Source organism: Trichoplusia ni, chromosome 5, assembly GCF_003590095.1.
Source record: "Trichoplusia ni isolate ovarian cell line Hi5 chromosome 5, tn1, whole genome shotgun sequence".
Taxonomy (NCBI): domain Eukaryota; kingdom Metazoa; phylum Arthropoda; class Insecta; order Lepidoptera; family Noctuidae; genus Trichoplusia; species Trichoplusia ni.
The window spans coordinates 9,402,762-9,426,621 of NC_039482.1; the positions used below are offsets into that span (position 1 = coordinate 9,402,762).

At 39.0% G+C, this 23,860-nt stretch overlaps 1 protein-coding gene across 1 annotated transcript; it reads left to right on the forward strand.

The window, feature by feature from the left end:
- Positions 1-33: 33 nt before the first annotated feature.
- LOC113493932 (non-canonical poly(A) RNA polymerase protein Trf4-1-like) lies at positions 34-23,791 on the forward strand. The gene is made up of 7 exons (XM_026871966.1): positions 34-726; positions 10,618-10,811; positions 20,074-20,213; positions 21,477-21,539; positions 22,697-22,984; positions 23,059-23,163; positions 23,255-23,791. The coding sequence occupies exons 1-7, from the start codon at positions 389-391 to the stop codon at positions 23,789-23,791; spliced, it is 1,665 nt and encodes a 554-aa protein (XP_026727767.1). The 5' UTR covers positions 34-388.
- The last annotated feature ends 69 nt before the right edge of the window (positions 23,792-23,860 follow it).

Below are 23,860 nucleotides of genomic sequence, written 5' to 3' on the forward strand. Positions count from 1 at the left end.
ATCCGAACAAATTTTTAGACATCCTTTTCATTCTTGTCAACTTAGTGGTCGAATACATTCGAAACTTGTTTCCTGAGTATTTTCCTTGTATTTTCTCACTAAACCATAAGTTAAAAAATATTTTATTTTTTAATTACAATATGAGCTAGTTTCTAAAAACGTCAGTTGTTGAAAAACTTTATTAAGTGCCTGAATTGAGTACAAATCTAGAACTTATTTTGCTAAGATGGCTCCCTCTAGTAGTTGATCTGTCACTTATACGTGTGTCGTCCATGTTCCGAATGTGGTGTGACTTATTTTTGTTTTGTGTTAATTTTCAATATAATATTATAAATGTGAAATGCAACAGTATGTGTCATCCCATATAGTGGAACCTTGCTCCGGCTGAATGGATCCCGCCGTCGCGTGGTATCAGCCCGAGCAGGAAGGACCCGCGAAGCGCCTGTGGCTTCGTATCTGGGAAACCCAAAGTGATATAGACAAAATGAACTTAAAAAACTTAGAAAACGCTAATCCAAATGTGAACAAAGCACCAGACTTTATACCAATAAATGATGTGAACGGTGAAAGTAGAAATAACAATTATTTTAACCCCGCGCGGAGGAAAATGAACGATAACCGCGCATCGACGTTTAACCTGAACAAAAACCACGATGCTCTCATAGGCGAATACGGAGGCTGCCCGTGGCGAATACCTAACTATAATTACAAGCCGGGGATTTTGGGGTGAGTGACGTATTAATTTATTATTTTGGTGTTGGCTAGCGATGTCAACGTGTTTGACGTGTTGGTTATGAGCGGGTCCGCCGCGCGGCGCGGTGTGACATTAGCTCGCGGAGTTGCCTGGCCGCGGCAGGCCATGTGTCGCGAGCTGGCTCGCAGCACGTTGGCTGCCAGGAATTAAGTGCCGACGACCATCGCTAGGACCTTTCTGTCAGTTCTCGCCTTTGCCCCGGAACTCGCGCAAAATTCCAGTCGGTGTCAGAGTCCATAACATGAAAATAATGCTAAATCAATAATACCATTTAAAGAAATTTGCAAATTGTAATTTATTATTTCAATATCAAAAGTTGTTATAATAATGAAGGTATATCGTAAAAAGGTTAGACATGTAAACTATAAAACTGAAGGTACAATTTTATCTTTAACCTCAACATAGTACCCCTCATAATGATATAGTTGCAATATTTGATTTCTAACTCGTTCAAAATGTAAGTTTCATTCAAAGCTATCATTGTTAATTGATATATGTTGTATGTGAATGATAGCAATGGGTAATGTGAGTCAGCACTCAGTGTTCGTAATGACCTTGTTTTTGTCACAAATTTAAAACAAACTTTTATTAGAATAAATAATTAATAATTACCTACTCTTAATAAAGTCGAAATTACTGTCTTTGTAACTTTATTAATTGTATCTAAATTTCATTATAAAAATTGAAGTCATAATCAAATATGTATTTTCATAAAAGTTAGTTGAATTGAAGAAAAAAAAATTATAGTTTTAATACATCTAGGTGAGACCAGGATATGAATATGTCGCTTGACTTAGTGGATCAACAACTCCCATAGAAGTATATAGATATATTTATATAAAAATATTTAATTTAAAACATGTTGAGTTTTATGATGTTTTGTGTTGTCATAGCTGTTTGAAACAGGAAATTGTGTTATCATTTATAATTTATTTCTGTTTCATGTTTATTCACATGTTCTAGAAGTTATAATCTATAAGTAGGTAACAAATAAGAATATACATAATAATATTTTTATGAACATTGTTATGCTGAAAATCGAAGGCAATTAATGAATATATTTTAAATTTAATTTAAGTATTTATTTGGCATCTAATTTTATATAAATGAGCAAATCTACGCATGTTAGACAAACTAGATTGATACACAAAAATTATATTGATATAATACGCTTCATGGTTAAACCAAATTTGAAAAACAAAGTAATACATGTAATTTATTTTGAATTGGAATAATCATCAATTCACCATAAATTAACTTAAGTGCTTGCGCAGGTGACTGCATGTGTGACAATCTTGTGCATAATTTCCTCATATCTATACTATCAGACCAGTAGTGATTACTTTACACATCCAAATAGAAACAGTATCTTGATGCTAGTCAAATTAGTTGCCTGTAGTCTGTTTCAATGTTAAAAGGATAGTTTTAATTTTTTCAGTAATGATTGTGTATATCCAACATTTAAATAGCTATTTACAGTACAAAAAGACACAGGCATTAACTTTATTCTCAACAGATTATCCTTACATTTATTTCTGCCTATTGTTATATCAAAGAAATGTTTAAAAATGACTACACATATATGGGTTGTTATTATTCTAATTCAGACTTGGAAGTTCAAATGCAAATGTGTCTCACTCTTACTCGCATATCTTGGTTGCAGAATTTTAATTAATATGCATTTAGTATGTTTTTAATCCTCCAAGTTACACACATTTAAAATGTCAGACTGTTTTAATGTTGTTTCTGTCTTTTTTTTTATGGATATGGATAAGGTATGAAATATAGAATTCATATTTATGTATACCTTATTGTGTCATATTTATTCATTATCATGTCTTGGTTCTGTGATAAATTATTTTGTGGTTACGTAAATTGCTCAAATTAAGAGCATTAAAATTTACATATTTCAACTTACTTACTAGTAGTACAGAAAGTGTTAATCTAATCTTAAATCAATGCAAGTGTCTGATATGTAAAACTCTTAGGATGGGTAGTACCCGGCGCTACAGGGCGTCAAAAATTATAGCGTATTCCAACACGCTAATTAACACGTGCTGATTGAAGGAATACTCGCTTTTCGACATGTTACATTACGCGCTAAATAACCGGTGGATAAGAACCGCGCTTTACAGTGACTTCTGCTTAGTCGACGTTCGTAGGTCAGAAGCAGGTCCCTGTCTCACTTTTCGTATTCTTAACTAATTATCTCTTATTAAAAACGTTGAAGTCTCAGAAAACCGGTGGCCATGAGAATTTTCCGAAAGAAGGGAGTGTAAAGCTACGTCAGAGTTTTCTATGGATGGTATAACATAACATCACTCACCAGGTTCTTCATCAACCCAGTATTGGAGTGTGGCACTCTGACGGCTGGCAACACGCCTCCCGTCAGCTGAGCGGAAAGATAAGCGCTGCGGTGTGTTTTGCTTACGTTACAAGATTGGCATGCAATGAGCCATCTCTTACCGCATTGACTATCCTTTGAGTTTCCTTCTAAAAGCTATAATCAGTTTTTTAAGGCGACAATTTACATACACTGTTTCGTCAATGTCATAGACATTCTTTTTCACTATGTCTAAGGACTTCCATATATTGTGAGGTCGCTTTGGAATGGAGAAGTTTTGACTTTTCAGTTTAATGTATTTGATCGCTAAAATTACTCGGAGAAATCTTATTTATCTACAGGTCCAAATTTTTCTTATTGAATTTAAGATAAACAAATATAATACCAAAGAAAAACCCATTATCCTGACATATTAAACGTATATAACACTGATTACATGGAAATTACGGTTTATCATTCCGTTCAAACAGTGACGTTCACCTACGTCATGTATTTATTTTCGGTCAGTCATCCTAATCTGGCCTATCAACAACTTCGAATAAGTTTTGTTTTTGTAAATTTCAATTTTGATATTGTCAGTGTCCTTATTTCATTTTTGATAAGGACAGTCATGAGTCAGGCCGGCACGAGAAGCGGAAGTGCATAAACACTGCATCATTCATTCATAATTGGCTCTAATTTAAATGATCAGTTTTGAGGTTTGCAATCCATTGTGTGTTTACGACTCAACGGCTTGCTATTCACTTCCGATGTTACTTGGTCTTAATTTATCGTAATTATACATGAAAGCTAAAAAAAACAATTTGTTTGATTTTGTACGAAGTGGGAAATAACGAAACTGATAAGGAAGAATTCAGTTCTCGTGTCACATGAAGATGAAAAGTTGTTCTGATCAGTATCCAGTACTATAACTGAATACTCCTTGAGTGCAGAAGGTAGTGTGCTGCTTTATCACCAATCAGCGGTGTGCCCGTGAGTAGAGAACGCGGCCGTGCTGTATCTACCGGTAGCCGCGAAATCTGCACTAGTGTCGCACTAACGGGTGCACCGCAGAAAGTCCAGAATAAACGAAATTATGATTCATATATTGATACCAATAGATACACCTTCCATTTGCTGTATTGGTACAGAACACTGATAAGTGATGATGGCTTATTCGAATTAAACTATTGAATATTCTTTACCAGTAATGCAAATAAATTGGACATATTGACCGCTTATTTTACTATGTACCTTTATTGGAAAGAGTTACAAATAGTAGAATAAGAAAACCAGTTCTGGATTTCCCTATTTTAAGGTTTTCAAAAACATATCAATCGTATGTAAGAAACCGTAGACTAGAAGAGCAACTTTGTGCAAAAAAAACGCAAAATAAAGTTCTTCTTTATAAGCTTTGATAATGCAAACATCATATAAGCTGTTATCAAAGACATTCGGTTAGCCCATCGTATGTAATGTTGTGATGCCGTAGCTGACGCTGCGGGCTGGCGCGGCGCCAGCTCCACGCGGTGCGCCCGCTGCCGTGACGCCTGCATAACAACGTTATCACGTCCAACAGCCCGAGCCAGCAGCGCCGGCGTCCATACTGCCAGTGTGTATCTGGGCAATTGACTGCAACTAGAGTCACTACTGTAATGTTTTAAATGTGCCTGGAAAACGGTCTGTTTCAAATAAAATCTTTTTTGGGCATTACTTCGCATGATATCAACGCGACTATACTACTACGTGACGCTATGTGTCATTTCAGTCCTTGCAGTCAATTTGATCGCGTAAGTTGAGACTAAACAGCAACTTACAATTTTGCGATACCTCTGTAGCGTTATGAACAAGAAATTCTTACTGTCCTGATCGGATCAATCATACTCCATAGTGTGGATCTCTTTTCATTACAAAGGTGTTAATAGTTGATCTTCTGAAATCATTTAGGAAGTAAAATTCTTCATTTACTATTGCAGTAATAAGTCTGATCAAACGTGTGTCCTATATATTTATGTAAATACGTGGCATGTAAGTGAAATTTAACATAAAAGTCATTATTAAGTAATACCGTCGATAACGAATCAACGAATTGGTCATTCACAACAATCTGTGACAAATAATTGTCAAGTCATAACGAAAGTGTTATCAGTACAATTGTAGTTATTTATTATGAAAACTGTTTTATTTAGGTAGGTAATCAAAGTATTACCGTAATCTTTTTATCTCTGAACATAATTGTGTGTTATCGCGTAATTAACTCTTCTTTTTCGACGTATATTATCAAATTTGTTGTAAATTTTAAGAATATTTTATTTGAAATACCGATAACGCTTATTATTAGCTTCTGTTAATTATTGAATATCTTTATATTCTATACATTTTTTCATAGGTTAAGTTCAGTATAAATAAAGGCTGATTACAAATGGTTAGCCTTTTTAAATTAAACGTATTAAATAGTCCTGACCATAATATAAGCAAACTAAACAACCATAAAACAAAACAACAATAATTGTAGTAGTTATGTCACGGCGTGATTGTGTCAGCAGTTCTATTCATACTCGCATCAAAACAAGACATAATTAAAAAATGTGAGAGCGCGTGCGTCGAGCGTGGCGACCTTGTCAATGGCAGTCAGTGCCCCCTGACTACGAGACTCTGGTGAGCACCTTGCAGTAACGCCTTGCGAATACCTTGCATTCAGAACTACCGCCCGCGGGGACACGAGGTTTTGTTGTGTCCTTATCAACACACCTTAACAACCCTTCACTTTTGTTCGTAAACGTTGCCTGAAGGAAAGTAAAATAGCAAGGAAAGGAGAAAAAAATGTTCAATATGACATAATTCATAATTTACACGATGTGAAAACAAAAAACAAGAAAAAGAATCTGGTTTGAGCTAAATAATTACACCTATTAAGTTGTACTTGTTAGAGATTGCAATTACAATGTATTCGTCATAGCTGGCGCAGCGGCTATTACCTAAATACTCAGCTAGTGTGAGCGTAGCCATTACGTGGACTGGCGTGCAAGCTGTAACACCCGTAACGGCTGCGTCATGAGAATGATGAGGCGAAACAGATCTGATGGTGGCGCGTGATACTAATCGGCATCGCAATTCCCGTTACGCGATTCCTAAGCTTTTTATGTACGGCAAAAAATACACCGTTAAATCTACGAAATATCGTGATTGCACTACTTTAAAGGCGCTTTGTGCTAAGTTAATGTTACAATAAATAAGGAAATCACTTTTTTTTATTCCTTGTGGTCGTCCATATTATTTGATTGCGGGATTTTAAGAAAGTTGCTAAATACAAAATCAAAAAATCTGTCATTGACTAAGTACTTCCAATTTCTAGATTAGATGCAAAAAGATTACAGATTTTTACAACAGGCTTAAACATAAATATTTCCTTTGCAATATTCTTTATTAATAAACAATTCTTAACAGTTTGTACAGCAGAAGTTTACGAGCCGATGATGAGTAATGTGTTCGCACGTGACCGTTTACGTAATATTTGTTTACGAATTGGAAATAGCATCTCGAGGCGTTCAAATGTCTTTTAACTCCGGAAGCAGTGCGTGTTTTGTTAAACATATTTTATGACTGTAATAAAACAAAGGTTTGAACGTTTTTCTCTCATCAATGAGCACTAAAGCAATGGGTAAAATACAATCTATAAGCAGCAAATATAGATTCAGCTGTCTTAACAATGTTCAAGTGTTCATATCCACTTGTTATAGAAAGTTATTCTTAAGATACGTTGAGTTCCAACTAGAAATAAGAGAACAGCTTGTGAGGTCCTGTAATAACAATTTGGGAACTCAGAATGTCCAAGTATAGAGGTTCAAATAGAGTTGATTAATTAAAACCCCATGAACCTTTTTGGGGAGGAAGTGGGTAGCGTCAGACTTACTGGCTAAACCTGAACCACCCGAGTAATGTCTCCCGCTTTTGGCCGGTGCATGGCAATGCATTGCAATTCATCACGCACCCACGTATCCCACAACCCTTAGCAAACATCGGTAACGCGTGCGTGGCGCGGCTCCGCACTGGACGCGCGCCGGTGCCAAGATTACGAGACGTTCCTATTTGTTACATGTTGACGGCTCGCCTGCCTCTATGTTTTTAATCTCATACATTACAAATTATATTTTCATATAGCCTCGGTTCATTCAACCTGAATTACTCATTCAGAAAAACGTATTTTGGGAAACGATGAAACTGAAGTATGCACACAATTTTTTGTAGGATATATTAATACTTTATTGTCTAAATAGTCAAAATATTATCGCCAAATTTCGAAACGACGCTCATTCGCAGGTTTACCTGAAGTATTTTGATTTTTTTCCTAGGCTTGAATATTTTTTCCCCATATCATTTATACGACCATCCTAACAGAAGTATAAGCTTAATCAACATGAATTAATGACATCAGCGTTATAAAAATAAGTGTAAATTGTATACGTGTGCAGTGATTCAACTGTTAATGTAAATGGAAATCGTTCTGAGCGCGCGCTCAGGCTGTCGCAAGCCTCGGGAATACCTGAGTAATTGCTGGGCTTTAGTAAAAGTCTAGCCGTCAGGTCGCCAGCCGCGGCATGTATAGGCTTCCGGCGTTACTTCATCAGTGGTTACAGACAGCTTGGTGTTACGATACCAATACATCGATAGTACTCTGTACATTTGTCACAATAAGGTATTTGACGAAAGACTGATTAGTCTGTCAGACAGATCTCCAAAAAATATTGGATTCGGACATTTTCTTTTATCTTGTAATAAAAAAATAAAGGGTATATCGTGATTTTAAATCTCGTGTGACGTCACTTAACAGCATGTGATGTTTCTAGCCCCCTGTAACAAACTTAAATGTTTTTTAACCTTCCGTAATTTTTAATGATAATACTATGATAAAACGAATCTGTATAGTCCTATATCTAGATTTATATCATTACATTTGATCAAATACCTTATATTCAGCAACGTACTTCTGATACTTCGGAACAAATGTATTTTAAAGCTCACGAAGAATGTTATTACTACATTTGTACAGGCCGAAGTAATTCAAGGATTTGGTATGGAATATTCTGTGCTCCAATTTTATGTTCATAAACTGTTGCCAAGTATTGTTTGTATAAGGGCATCGATCAAGCACTGACCGAGTATTGTATTTCAATAGCAGCCAAAGAAACTCATTCCTCATATTTAATAGTTCTTAAGGTTCCGTCCCCAAAGGGGAAAACTCTTCGTCTATCTGTCCTGTATGTACTGATTTTATTTAACCAATTCTTTGATCATAATATCATTCTTAGCAAATGTGAAGATAGGTAGGAATCCTTTATATAAATTATAATTTGCATAATATTGGAGGTGAGAAGATTATTGCTTGACTATGAATAATAATGCCGACATCAGGTGCCACAGCATCTGTGTCTGGATGCAGGTCACGTCCGCCTTCCGCCGACCTGTCGAGGGAAATGATAAATTTGACACAAGATTGATCCTGACAACTACGTACACTTGGGAAACTTGACTATCTGTAGAGATAGAAACTTCGACACAGCTGTTTATTTAAATTATAATACAAAACTTTAAATATAAATTCGTTAAGATCATATCTAGTTGATTCAGAATATTAAAATATAGTATTAAAAACTGAACGGCCTTGCTTTTTGTGAGACAGTAATGATCGGAATGAGATTAAGGTGTGTTGATTAATTGCTAATATTAGCGGCGGAGAGAATGTGGTGCAAACCAGTAGTGGTACAGCGCGAAAGGCGTGCGTGGTAAGGTCGTGCATAAGCCACGTGGAGTTGACGTGACACTCCAGCAAATATACAAGTCTGACTGTATCTGGGTTGCCTTAAGGTTGAACTTTAAAAAAACCTGTCTAGTGCAAGCCTGATTTGTGATATTTCGTAATAGGCGAAAGAAAAACATTAAAAAGGATCATTTACATTTATGATCTTCACAACCGTTTCTTAGGGTACGTAACTCTAGAAATGACGTGGCCAAAAAAAAAATTAATACATATTTGATAGCTGTCGTTACGTTCGAAATAAAGCTATTATAACTAATTAATTGGGTTGTAAAATCAATACATGGTTGTGGTTCTAATGTTTTTGGATTTTTATTTAGTAATTTATTTTACAGTACCGGGATTTTTGCTTTATGTTCAGTGATGAAATATGGTGTAACTCATACTAAGAGCACTTGATAAAGGAGTTAAGTACAATGGTTTGCGATAACCTTTAAGGGACATTGTCACGAAATTAAGAGTTTAATAATGATATCGATTATAGAGTGGTAGTATCGACGAGTATTTGTTATGCGTTTGCGTTAGCTTAGTTTAAATAGATATGTATTTTGAAAAACTTCATAGATCATCCAAAATTGATTTAGGCCATGAATACACCATTGCAAAAGATGGGACTTAAGTTATTTTTTATGCTACACAACTATTTACAGCTCTAGAAAAACCGTAAACGTAATACCATTTCTATAACATTTCATTTCGTCTATTTTGATTAGACTAATGTAAAAAGATTTTAAAATGTCAATTGTACTCTTTTTGGGTAATTTGCATGACTAATGTATGCGCGCTCTGCCCGTTGCTACTAGTTTATATCTTATATTCTACAAATCGGTATCTACATCTCAAGTCCGGCTGTTATTTTCGCCCGGTCTGACCTAGACAAGAATCCGCCTAGTTCGAAGTGCTTTCCGTTATCTAGGTAAACGTCCTGTAAACGTTTACTCTTAACGATTTTATAGATCTCATTAATCTAATGTTTATGAAACAAAATTTATTGCGTCTATTGAACTTGATTTCAGACTCATACAACAGTTCGTACGTTTTGGCAACTACTTCTCAAACTATATTTAGTTTCATTAGCCATCAAAATAGCTAATGAACTCAATTTTTTTACTTCATCATCAATTTGTCAAACAATCTCCTCTGAATCCACTGCTTAATTTCCAGAATACCTATTTCAAGAAATGTCAAAAATTCTCCCCGGTTTTCCACAAAATCTTAGCATGGTTTTACATTATGGGTTAAAAAGGAGAAGTGAGTTCCCAGTGAGGTGTCCTGCCGCTGTAGACGATGGCATTGCACTTGGGGTCGATGAGCTCTCTAAAATAGAGTCGAGCCGCACGATGACTGATGCGTGCCAACTGTTGGGACAGGTTGATACGACTGGCTCGTTCCTTGTAAGGTCAGGTCAGTTCAGAAGTTGACTTAGAACTGAGAAAAATCTCGGCCATAGGTGTCATGCTGCATCACTATTAAGAGGAAGGTAGAGACGAATATATATTTTGGAACGTAACTTAGTTAAGCGTCATTCTTACAAACAGTCCTTAAAGCACAAACTCGAAACGTACTGGACCTCTGAGTCCGATGGAGTTCTTTTTATCCTGGACGATAACAAAAAGTTCTAGGTTTCACTAAGGTAAAATTCTTGTAGGTCCATTCTTGTCCAAGTACGTTCTAGTTAAAGTACTTTGGTGAGTGTTTAACAAGTTGTGTTATGTGTCATTCCAGACTGCACGAGGAGATAGAGCACTTCTACCTGTACATGTCGCCTACGGAGACGGAGCACTTGGTGCGCTCGACGGTAGTCAACCGCATCCGCGGCGCGATCCTGGCGCTGTGGCCGCAGGCGCGCGTCGAGGTGTTCGGCTCTTTCCGCACCGGCCTCTACCTGCCCACCAGTGATATCGACCTCGTTGTTATTGGTGAGTCAACAAAATATTCAACACTAACGACGCGAATTACGCCGCCTGGAGTAGTGTCTTGCCTTTCAAACCTTGAAAACTCCTGAGTTGACTTGAAATATTTTTTTAAAGCCCATTTCGTTTTGCAGGATCTATGTTATATGTGTGCCAAATATTAATTTTATCGGATTCATAGTTTTGTCATGACAGATAGACAAAAATAGTTACTTCCGCATTTAAAATGTTAAGTAAGAATGAAAGTAATTCTGGAGACACGGTAGAACAAACCCACTTAAACATGGAGCTCGTTAATTCTAGTAGAATTACAGATAATTATTTTTAGTTTTCACTAGGAGAGAATAAGTGAATAGCCCTTTTAGTTGTGTCCTAACCAACACTTGAAGTGGAAGGTCCATACCCTTGACAGTCGCGAGCCATGCTTCACATGGTGCGTGTGTGCCGAGTGGCCGCACTCGTCGCGATGCCAAGACGTGAGCGATGACTGACACTTGACGAATGTTAGGTAACAACAGTCCACACTCCGCGTACTGCACACAACACTGCTATTTTAATTGCCCATTTGTTGGAACTCGCGCTGTTTGTGTACGAAATTTGATTGATGTCTTCATAATAACATATTTTAAATTCCGCCACCCCGCTCCAATCCAGTCCAAATCACATGTGGAATAAGTGAAGTCGAACTTGACCCTTAAAACGAAACCAATTGAACACGTCGCGGATAACCTTATCAGTCCGCGTTAGTCATGTACACGTTGCGCGTATTACTTGTTGTATAACTTATATGAGTTCTAGTGCACAAGTAGCAACTGCGTCTTAAGGTAAATATTGGAAAATGCGTTTTTATTCGGGCGTTGTGGTAAAATATATTCCATTTTGAATTGGACCGATTTTCACAAACATATTGAAAAATACTCTCGCCAAATTTACCGTACCTATTACAAAAAGAAAATTTTAAAATCAAAATCGATGCATCGTTTCGAGAGTTAATATACAATAGACAGACTCGTTAAGCTATAATATGGAATTAAAAAACATTCTAATTGAGTTTCTCGTTAGTAATCACGGATTTACGTTAACTACAGTTCGACTCGCCTCGTTATACTGACGGCCGTGCTTCGTACGAAAATACCCCGCCTTCACAGTTCATAGGTGTGACGCCGTAGTGCGTTGTAGAAACAAGGGCGGTTACGAATGGAGACAAATGGCAGTCGCGAGCGGCAATCTGTTGCAATGTGTCATTACTATTTAATCGCTGGAGGATTTACATCGCGTCAAACTAAAAAAGAATATAGTTCCCTACTCCGTGGGTAGAAATAGACCCTAAAAGCCTCCACTGCTTGCCCGTCAGTGACCAGGCTTTATTTCACACACTGGCTATACCACATTATTAAAAGTAATGATATAGATATTGTATTGAATCTATACTCTTTACTAATATATAAAGCTGAAGAGTTTGTTTGTTTGTTTGAACGCGCTAATCTCAGGAACTAAAATTAAAAAAATCTTTTTGTATTGAATAGACCATACATCGAGGAAGGTTTTAGGCTATATACCATCACGCTGCGACTAATAGGAGCGAAGATACAATGGAAAATGTGGAGAAAAGGTATAAATCATAACTTATATCCTCTAACCACGCGGACGAAGTCGCAGGCAACAGCTAGTTAACGATATTTTTATTGTATCATATATTTTTCTAATATGTTTAATGTTTTCGTTAAAATTATAAATGGATTAACTTAGGTCCGCAACTCACGCACCAGATCGTTTAGTATGTCAGGGCTTGTTCTAAGCGTTCACCCCAACCTGCGGTTTATAGAAGCCAATCTGAATCAACGACGATAATAGATTTATTGTGCTATGTGTCTATAAAGATATTCAATGTTGCTCCTCCTGCATGAAGTTGATAGCAGGTTGTATATAAAAGATCGGTGTATGAAGCATTGCAACGCATTGCTATTCACCGACTCAAAAACGCTGATAATGTAGCATGGCAGTTTTGGTTTAGTAAGCAAGAGTCTGGCTGTATCTGTTTCCTCCCCCGAGGAAGTGGGTGTCCTTGAGGAATCCCCATCCTTATCAAAAAACGATGGTATGTTGTATGTGAGATACGCCCATTGTGGTACTATGGTACTGTTTATTTAATGAAAATAAATGAAAGTTAAAAAAAATGTGTGGAGTTACACAAATTAATAATATCACACTTTAAATTGCAAGCCCTCTTTATCATTGATTGAACTTTAGTTTTTTTTCTATTTCCTATGGTGTCTCACTTTTTACTAGCTAAGAGCCTCCCTAAAGTCCTTCCATACTGACATGACCCGCACCACCCCGAACCAGATTTTACGGTAGCCGTCAGAATTTACGTCAGACCTTTAATAGTGGATTAGTACCGCAAAATCAAACCAGACTAGAGCACATACTTCGGACGAATACCCAGATCAATTCATAACGGTATTGACGGAACACGAGGCGAGCGCCACAACAGACGGATACTCCGTAGCCAAACGTGCGTGTGAGCTGTAAGCTGCTTCGTCATACGGGAGAGTTACAGAAGGCCCAGTCTGACTAGGAGGAGTTAATCTTTTCAGATACCGCTATCACTATCCCTATAAGCCCAGGTCGGTCTTTGTCTAACGCTATTAAGATTATGTTTGCTCCAAGTTACTTGACAGCGACCCCAAAGCAACTTTGCATTTGACGAAAGATTCCTGCTATCTAATCTAAGCTAGCCCGGGATGATCGATTTTTATCGTTAAATCGAATTATATACTTAGTTTTCGAGGTCCCTTAAAACTATACCACTGTATGAACAACATCTAAAAAGCCTTGACGCTATGGTCATCAGACGAAGCAGAATCTTCTAGTAGAAATGAATCGGATTCTTCCCAGGTCCTGTTAAATCTACACCACTGTTTTTACAACATTTAAAAAGACGAAAGCCTAGTTTTACCTACCCCGTTCTAGTCCTAAACAGTTAACAGATATCGATTTCAATAACAATAAATTAGATAAAGTGTGCCTTCTGTATCATAGTTACTACTACATGCATACATTAGAGGCGGCTAGACGGGCCGCTCGTAAAGACGGGCCCAAGGCCGCGGCCGAGAGACACCTCCCTCCCTCCTACTCCGCGCCGAACCCGCACGCGCCGCCACCCCAGGAACTAAAGGGATATAGAACGACAGTTAGGAAACAACTCACATCAGCGCGTCCGAGCTGAGTGAGACCCGGTGAGATTATGATGGACAGATGACTGGTTACAGAGGGAGTAGGTGAAGTGAAATGGCGAAAGTATCTTAGAACGGACATAAAAAGGAATAGTACTAGATTGTTATCGTCGCACTGATAGTCCAAGGCCTCTTTCCCTTTTAAGTAAAGGCATTGATGATGATGATTAAAAGAAAAACAATAGTCCGGCCAAATTGAACTTGACATTTTTTAATTCGTTGGCAAATATCATACCTTCTTTACGACTACAGAGACTTGAATACTTGACTGGTGTTTATTCATTTTATCCTTAATTAGCGCTCTAATTTCAGTTAAAATGTGGGTAATGGGTATGAGTTTTCCTCAAAAGATAACTTGCGATCAAACAACAAACACACGTCACCTTTGCACAGTCTATAATTGAAAACATTATTTGGCTTCCGTACACATCTGATAAAAACGAACCTTATTAGATAGGTTCCGCTATCGGTCCATGTATGTTGCCAGGGTGAATCTCAAGAACAGTGATAGCCAGACAGCGAAAATTTCCAAATTTTGAATATTTCCGTTGCAGCTATAGCAAAAAATAACATCAAAGTTGAACAACGGTCGGCTCTGTAATCAATTTAATGGCTAAATGAGTTTTGTTTATCTCAAACCTCTTTATACGGAAACCTTTTTTCGGTTATCTGTATTGAAATCCTAAATTTCCCGCAGCGGGCGCTATCGCTGTCGCGAAGTAGATCACTGGGTTTACCTTACGTGTACGGCAACTATCTCATACACGTCTATCTGTTACATACTTATCTTTTTTGTCAGCGACACGCCAATATCGCCACTGTGTATAGATAACATGTATATTATGTATTTGTTTATTATTCAAGCTAGTTCTAGGTCTTAGTTAAAAACTCAAAGATTAATATGCCTGTTTTTGTTAGCCTAGCAGTTATGCTATATTCGTATTAATATTATAAATACTGTATCTGTATTTTATGCTGGCACGGCTTGGCCGCTAACTGCTGTTGGTAAAATTTTGTATGAGAATAGTTTGATCTGTAGAATAGACTAATCAGAAGAATCCACGCTGGTGAAACCAAAATATATGATTGTAATTATAAACTAATTTAATATCTTGTTAGTTTCGCTCATTAATATTGCGAGACTAAGTAGTTCTTGAGACTTGGCAGACAACATTACAACTCTTTTTATGATCCATCGCATTGTTGACCATAAATTACATAGAGACTAATTAATTTACGTTGCTTCATTTTTGGACGTGTCCTCAGTACTTCTCACTCATGCCCTTTTGAACAGTCGTCATATCTTCAAGTGATGTCAGCTCCCATTAAATAAATTTCAAAATAGTTACGACAAAGGGTCAACGCGTTCCTGCTATCTAGGGTTCATGACTCGTTGACCTGATCCGCCATCCTATCTAGTATCGTTTGATTTAAGTGATATCCACGGAGAAACCGCGTTTCGTCGGCTTCCCCGCACGTCTAAATTACTAGGTACTTCACTTACACACTTTTATTAATAGTGATATTGTAACTTGTACTACATATTGTAAACGAAAAGAGAACGTGTTGCTGGAGAGTTTGTTGTGCTGTTTCTTCTGTCGCACAAAGTTCTTAGGAAGCGGTTAAGGGTGGTCGAAACAATTCTACGAATTTCAATAAATGATTTTGTTTTTGATTCAAGTGGCATCCGCGGAGAATCCGCTTTTGGCCCACTATCCCGCACCTCTCAATTACTATACACGCGCAGACAACTGCAAGAAACATCCGCTTTGGAATTACCACTTAAACATCACCAGTATCAAACATTATAGGGGAAGCCCGACTAAAATTGTATAGATGTGACCGAATAGTTCAAATGGTTATTCAATAAATCACAGTCACGTTGTTATTGAAACTATTTGTAATTCTTATTCTTCTATGTGCAATTGTTCATTTGCTTTTTTTCACGAACGACTTACGTAGTCTTAAAGATTTTGCTTCAAAGTAATCCAAATCTGAAAAGATCATCATAAATAAGATCCAATACCTAATGTCCTTATAGAGCTGATCACACATGGTAATTACATCATGTGTTAGTCAGGCGTCCTTGTCAAAGACGTCATAATGATTATTTTGATCAGTGATATTTTCCTGCATCCATATACTTGTAGATAAATTTATAAACATTTATTGAATAACGCGTATTTATCGGAAAATTTGAGATTACTCGACTAGTTTCGGGCCCAACCGGAGTCCATATTCATGAGTCGCGCGGGCAATCCCGATAAATAATACTAAAATTCATTCATCTATTGAAATTTATTCATTTATTAGAACAAATCTTATAACTCAACACCATTTCACATTTAAGATCCCTTTGGTAGGGGGACCGAGTTCTAAAATATAGCATTTTGCGTTTTATAGGCGTCCTGGTGCCCTGTCCTGGCGCAAAACAATAAAACGTGTGATTTGCCAGCTTTTGCCTGTTTCGCGTTGTTATTACAAAGTTGTTAAGAAGTGGAATGGTGCATGTGGCGTGCAACCCTCGCGATCGCGTGTTGTGGGTGCGAAGAGACTGCCGTGATACCACACAACACTGCATGAATGACATCATTTATATCACAGATCCTTCGCAGACGTCTGAAAACATGAAAAACACGATATTATTTCTCCATGGTTGATTCCATGACAAATGGCCAAAGTTCTAAACTTTTCAACAAGTTTTAACGTTAGGAATTGTTTAATAAAAGTCTTAATGCGTAAAGTTAAAACCGTCAGCTGGAAATCCCTCAACGTTCGGTAGAAATTAATCTGGCGTATATTATGGAACTATCATAGAGGTATCTTAAGGAAAATATTCATGACCACACTTCTCATTCGGTGAAGATCCATGAATATGTAATTGACGTATCAAAGCGCTGGAAGTAATTTAGATGTGAAGAAGTATACTGCAAATTCTCAGTGAGTTGTTAGCTATGGCGGATGTCAGGCAGACAGCGCGACGCGAGCGTTATACTCACGGATTCACGGCTCAGCAATGAACAGCTGAGTGTGCCGATCATATGCAGTACTTTATGTAGTGTCGTTATCACTGCAAAAATAAACTGCGTCACGAAATTGCACATATATACAAATAATGCTCGCGTAAATGAAACAAAACATATGCAACGAAACTCGTTTTTAATCTTGGTCTGAACTTAAAAAAAGGACGGTCGCAGAATCTTGACCTAGTTAAGCTCTACCGTTATTTTTAAATCGTTTAAGACCACATACCATTCACAACCCTTGTTTATCGATGGGGTCGGGGTACGTGTGCGTGTCTTCCTTTACACATGCTTCACGGCCTCGCTCGTGCGCTACTGACGGATGTAGAGAGAGCAATGCTCGTCCCACAAGTGCCCTCTCGAAGCAAGCTTGACGAGAATTTGTTATGTGCGAAAACCGCCTCACATTTGGACACAAAAAATATAGGCACCATGAATTAGTTAAGTAAAAAAGGGACATCGGTTTTCGTTGGCAAATTAAATTACTAGAATTCTTAACTAATTTATAACTGGACAGTGTCGGCAATTCCCATCAAATTCGTTGCCAAAACATATGAATTATATTCGACTCAATAGAGCCCGCAATTTGTTGACAAACATAGCTAGCTGACTGCTCACATAAATTGTGATGGATCGTTGCGAGCCAAGTTCCAAATGAGCAGTTAGGTGCCATACATGCTAGAGGTTGGTTGCCATGGTACATGGGCAGGCCGTGTTCAGTAGGGGCTCGGCTACAGCACCTGATTGACATGATTAGCATGATTACGACCAGGTCAGGAATGCGGATCGTGTGGGGGAAGTCAGCCGTGACGGGTGGATATTAACTGAATGATGGAATTGACCTGGATGGGTGGAGTGAACTCGAAACTTGTTTCAAAGCGATGAACATGGATGTGCATGGTTACAAGATCGATTTTAGAAATTTAGTGTAGAGCATTCGGATGGATCTTAGTTTAGATAAGCTCCTAAGATCCAGAATCTTTATTCTTCAATGAAGACGTTTTAAAGCGCTTTTCATGTTTTGTCTATCTGACAAGACGAGCCAACCAAAGCGCAATGAATGGCACTACTTACCTTTTCTCGAAGCGTTTCCTCGTTTTTTTACCCTCTTACATACTATGTTCATTATGCACTTTAGTTAATTGTTTAGCAAATATCTTTGGGAACAATCGATAGGTATGCTAGTGCATTGGAAGTGATCAGTGGTGCTCTCGGCAGTAAGCGCGTGTCTATTTCTGTGCTCGCTCGCACGCTGGCCATGAGCGGCGCGGCGGCTCGGCGGCCCGGCGAGTGCATCTGTACTCGACACCCACTGCCGATTATTTGATACCGTCTAACTGTCACATTTACAATAGTAAACAAATTATTGGTACCGGGCTATTGATCTGATTTTCTTTTTACCAATTTTTTTCTTATATAAAGCACATCAAGATTCATATTGACGTATCAAAGAGCCTGAAAGAGGTCTACTTGATTAAGTATTTTGATTTAGAGTTAAACTGGATTATGCTTAGATGTCACGCACTCTATATGATGAACCCGAGAGGTCTATACGTTTTTGTACTGTATCCACCACGGTTACCACGTGCCCTTATGATTTATTTTATGGTTTGATTTGACGTATTGGTCTTTGTAGATTTAAGCTGCTGTGAAAAGACCGTTACCGACTACACCATTTAGACTCGTTTAAATTTAAATATCAATAGCCCTTGTTATTTTTTGTGCATATTCTTTGTCGCACTTCCGTGGCGCGAGCGAGGGTCGCTTTTCGCCAATCAAACTCATCACTCTTGCTATCAATGGGGTGAAACCTGTTACATATTCAAACATAACGTCGTTACTTTAAAGATAGCCGGGTGTTACGTCTTCTCCGTATCATGTATTAAGATGTACGTACACATTACAATACAAGGCATCGTTAGGTCGTGAGTCACCGGCTGCCGCTCATTCACAACGCCGCGTGTAGTTGACACACTGCACTATGTCACATCTCTCGCAGGAGGCGACGCGTGCGCTCATGTTGATGTTATGATGTCATTCATAAATCCGCTACTGTTAACACGAACCTATCTAAGATTGCATAGTAATTATAATGTTGCAATATAATGCAAATGAGTTATAATACTAGAATGATATTCAATTAAAGTTTGTTGAAAGATCATTATAATCATTGTTTGCTATTGATCAACGGATTCCCGGTAGTTGAGTTTAGAACAACGTCAAAAACTATATTATTTAAAAGCTACGTCGATATACAAATGACGGGTTTCCTCCTACGTCAGCTGTGTTATTCGTATGTCGATCTGTCACGAGAGTTCGCCTGCGCACGGGCCGCCCGACGCATGCGCCGGCCTCTGACGCTCCACAGCTAATGGAGGAATTGTAAATACCTACTAACTAGCAATGTCGTAACATGCCAATATATGGTCTGATGAGTATTGGTTTAATGGATGACATGGAATGTAGAACGTGATTATCTGCAAATTTGTAGTGAAATGTGTCTATAAAGCGATGTATTAATTAAGAGGAATTTTATGTAGTCGACCTTGCACTTAAATTCGTAACGGGTCGAAAGTTTGCAATGATATGTGAGCGATCGGATGATGTCGTTAAAAAAAGTCGACTTGTACTCGATTTACATAAATTCTCACACTAGCTAGGCGGGCAATCTTACTCAATCAATCTATTCTATCGGCTGACATTTTTAGGATAGAAACGGAATCGTATTTCCAAGGCACTGCCTGTTCGTCTTTTCGCCACCAGGTTGTATCTTATGATTGCGAGTTGTGACTTGAGTAACGGTTGAGATACAGATGATGTTGTATTTTTATAGCGGCTACAAAATTATATCTATTTTTAAATGTTTTTCTTTAGCCTATAACTGCACGCAATCCTTAGAGTCCGACTGGACTGGTTTTTCTTGTGCATTTGCTGACATTTTAGCCAAATCTAAACCATTCCATATAACAGTTTCTAAATGTACTAACGTTCTGCCTAATTTGTCCGCAGGTCAATGGGAGAAGTTGCCGCTGTGGACGCTGGAGCGCGAACTGGTCGTGCAGGACATCGCCGAGAAGGAGAGCATCAAGGTGCTGGAGAAGGCCACCGTGCCCATCGTCAAGATGACCGACAAGTATTCCGACGTCAAGGTACGTGCATCCACCAGCTCAAGGGTGTCATGATCACCTCTCAGAACCAAATGGTTGTATTTGAGCATGTAAAAGACAAAACGTAATTCATTGCTGGATGTTAGTCTGAAACCTGTCTGCTAGAACGATACCTAACTAAGTGACGCTATAAGATGTTTAATTGTCTTTAAATTCCACTTGACGATGGTAAAGACGGAAAGAAATATTCATCCTGTGGGATATATCTTCAATTTAAAATTATTGAGCCTGCGACGAAATGTCACTGGAACGACCTCAGAATGAAACCTTGTGGTTCTTAATTTCGGCTGTAGCTTAGCTACAGTAATAAGTATGGCGGTCCCAACTAGAATATTTTTATTTACGTCAATCTAAGTCGAATGAATCTGTCAAGTTAAAAAAAGAAACTTATTTATTGTAAACAAACTTGCAACTTGTAATATACACAATTAAACTCTAGTTATAGATATGATCTCTCACCGCATACTACACACAGGTCCGCCGCGCTGTCTCACCGCTAATAACAAACGTTCTAAATATTAACAACCTTGATCTATATCGAATGTGATATTAAAGCCGCGCCCATTCCGAATCTATTGACTATTGACGTAGCAACACAACTGTGCTGGGTCGCTAACTGTTTACATGTAAAGTGTATGATCACGCGTGCACTAGGTAGGGTCAGCAAAGAAATTCAATACTTAGATCAAAGATGGGAGTGATCAGAGAATCAGATTTATGTAGTACTGGTATTTTTGACTTGTATTAAAAAAATACGTAGGTACCTTTTTTGGTTCCCATGGTGTTGATTGCAAATTTGTTTTTACCACCATTTTCCTTATTTTACTTAGTAAACCCGGTATAGGTTCAAGGGCAACGTAAAAAAGTATTTTTTTATCCAGTAGCACAACAGCTCCTCATTTAATTTTAAGTATTCCAATTTTTGTTTTGAAAATTTAATTGTGGTAATCAACTTTTTATGCCGATCGTACCGACTCGCCTTAGTTATGATAATTGTCTTTATTTCCTAAGCATATGTCTGACCGATTACACAGCTGTGCGACCGACATATTATAGATCATACATACCGATACCATAAAGTTTAATAATGAAATATCTTTATATGCAAGCAACAAGTTCTGTATCAAGTATTCAAACAATAGCGAGCGACGTGCGACGGTTACATTCACTTTAATAATATATTGTCATTATAAAGCTGGTCGCGCACGTAATAATATAACTAAAACTTGGTATGTTTGTCTGCAGGTGGATATATCTTTCAACATGAGCAGTGGCGTGAAGAGTGCCGAACTTATCAAACAGTTTAAGGTAAGTTTTAGCAAAAGAAGATCTTTCATACGGTTAAGGAAATGCTCTCAAAACTTCTATGTAGAAAAATCGCCCATTAGAAAGAGAAAAGTTTTGCAAAATGACTCGTTCACTTAAGACAGTCAATATCGGGAAAAAGGACTTACGAACGGTAAATATTATTTCGCCAAAAACACAAAAAAATTGTGATATAGTCAAAGTCTACTCTCGGGCTAACTGCATACATTATATCTCCATAAAAAAAGGATAATCCCTTTGACGAATAAGCATCACATTAGTATGCTCGATGCAACTCCCGCGTGCAGTTGCCCGCTGTCTCTGTGATCTATACGGTAACGTGTGTAGCGTGCTCGTCACTAGTTACACCGACCCACTGACTCTGGTTATTTATAGACGACACTACTACAACACTGTGCATTTGATGCCCATTCACACGTAGCCACATCTCGTCCTGAAGAAACTTTGTAAAATATGTGGATTTTCTCCCTATGCCGTGATAAAAATAGTATGGGATAAAGATGAGGGGTGCATCACATATCTTAAAGAGGAAGGAATTTATATGTGGATGGATGTAAATGGAGAGGGAGACGTAAAAAAAAATGGATGGATTTTGTGGAAATTGATATGTAAAAACAGTTAGTGATAGCGCGATGAGTGACAAGAGCAATAAAAGAAAAATCATCAGATCTCAAATAAAATTGGACGTAGGCTGGAAGGAAGAGGAAGTATGATGAACCGTAACCATCAATAATTTGAAGTGAACACTGGGTAAGGATGAAAAAAAAAAAACAAGTTGTAATAAAAGGTTCATGCATTTTCATACTTACAAAGGTAATGAATGTGTTGTTGTGGTACTTGTGAATGGGGCCCTAATTGCTATTCATCAGCCGCACAGTTGGTCACGACCTTCAGCCGACGAATGTCGTATTATTCGGTTATGACATTATCGTAATGTTCATTTTATGACTGCTCCGCATTGATGTGTTAATGATGTGACACATGCTTCTCTCGTTATTCTTTGATTCAAATATTCTAAATAAGTTGATTGCCCAATGTGATGTTAATTGTATAATATAAAGATTTACATATTTCTGTAGAGGCGATCATATTATATCACAGAGAAAAAGTGTGAGTAACGCTTGTTAATTGTTTTCCAGGAGAAGTATCCGGTGCTGTCGCGACTGGTGATGGTTCTGAAGCAGTTCCTGCTGCAGCGTGACCTCAACGAAGTGTTCACGGGAGGGATCTCGTCGTACTCGCTCATCCTCATGTGCATCAGCTTCCTACAGCTGCACCCGCGGCCCGAGCGCCTGCGACAGCCGCACAACCTCGGCGTGCTGCTTATAGAGTTCTTCGAGCTTTACGGACGCAAATTTAATTACGTTAAGACCGCCATCCGCGTCAAAAACGGAGGCTCCTATGTCTCCAAAGACGAGATACAAAAGGTGAGGCTAACATTTTTGTAGAGTGTTACCGTGATCATGTGGAGTGGAACTAACTTGTAGTGTTATTGTCGCAGGAGATGAATGATGGTCATCGTCCGTCGTTATTGTGCATCGAGGATCCGCTGACGCCTGGCAACGATATTGGACGCTCCAGTTATGGAGCGATACAAGTCAAACAGGTCGGTAGCTTTCATTATAAGTGTCAGAGGGACTTCGTACTCGTGTAAAGTAGGTAGTAGGTCGTAACGTGTGGCGTGTCGCGTGTTGCAGGCGTTCGACTACGGCTACATAATAGTGCAGCAGGCGGTGGGGTCCCCGTCGGCGCTGCTGGCGCGGCACAGCGTGCTGGGCCGCATCGTGCGCGTGACGGACCACGTGCTGCTGTACCGGCGCTGGGTGCGCGACACGTTCGAGGCGTACTTCTTCCCGGCGCGGCGCGCGGCGCGCTCGTCCCGCGAGCCCTCGCCCAGCTCCGACAGCGAGCGCTCGTGGTCGCCGCCGCGCGAGCCCGAGCGCGCCGCCTCGCCGCCGCTGTCCGCGCTGCAGTGCTCGTCGCCCACGCCGCGCCGCGTGTCCGCGCACCAGAGCCTCATCATCCACCACATCACCAGCAACTCCGACTTCAACAACATCCCGTCGGGCGTGATCCAGCGCTACGGCGGCGGCGACGCGGCGCCCAAGCGCGGGCCGCGCTCGTTCTCGTCCAAGCAGCGGCGCCTGGCGTCGCCCCCCGCGGCCCGCGCGCGCGCGCCGCCGCCCGAGCGCCAGCGCCGCCGCCGCGGGGCCGCGCACGCGCCGCAGCGATGATACCCGCCCGCCCGCGCCAGGCCCGACGCCTACCTCAGCTTTCGGACGCGGAGAACTAATGAACATTCT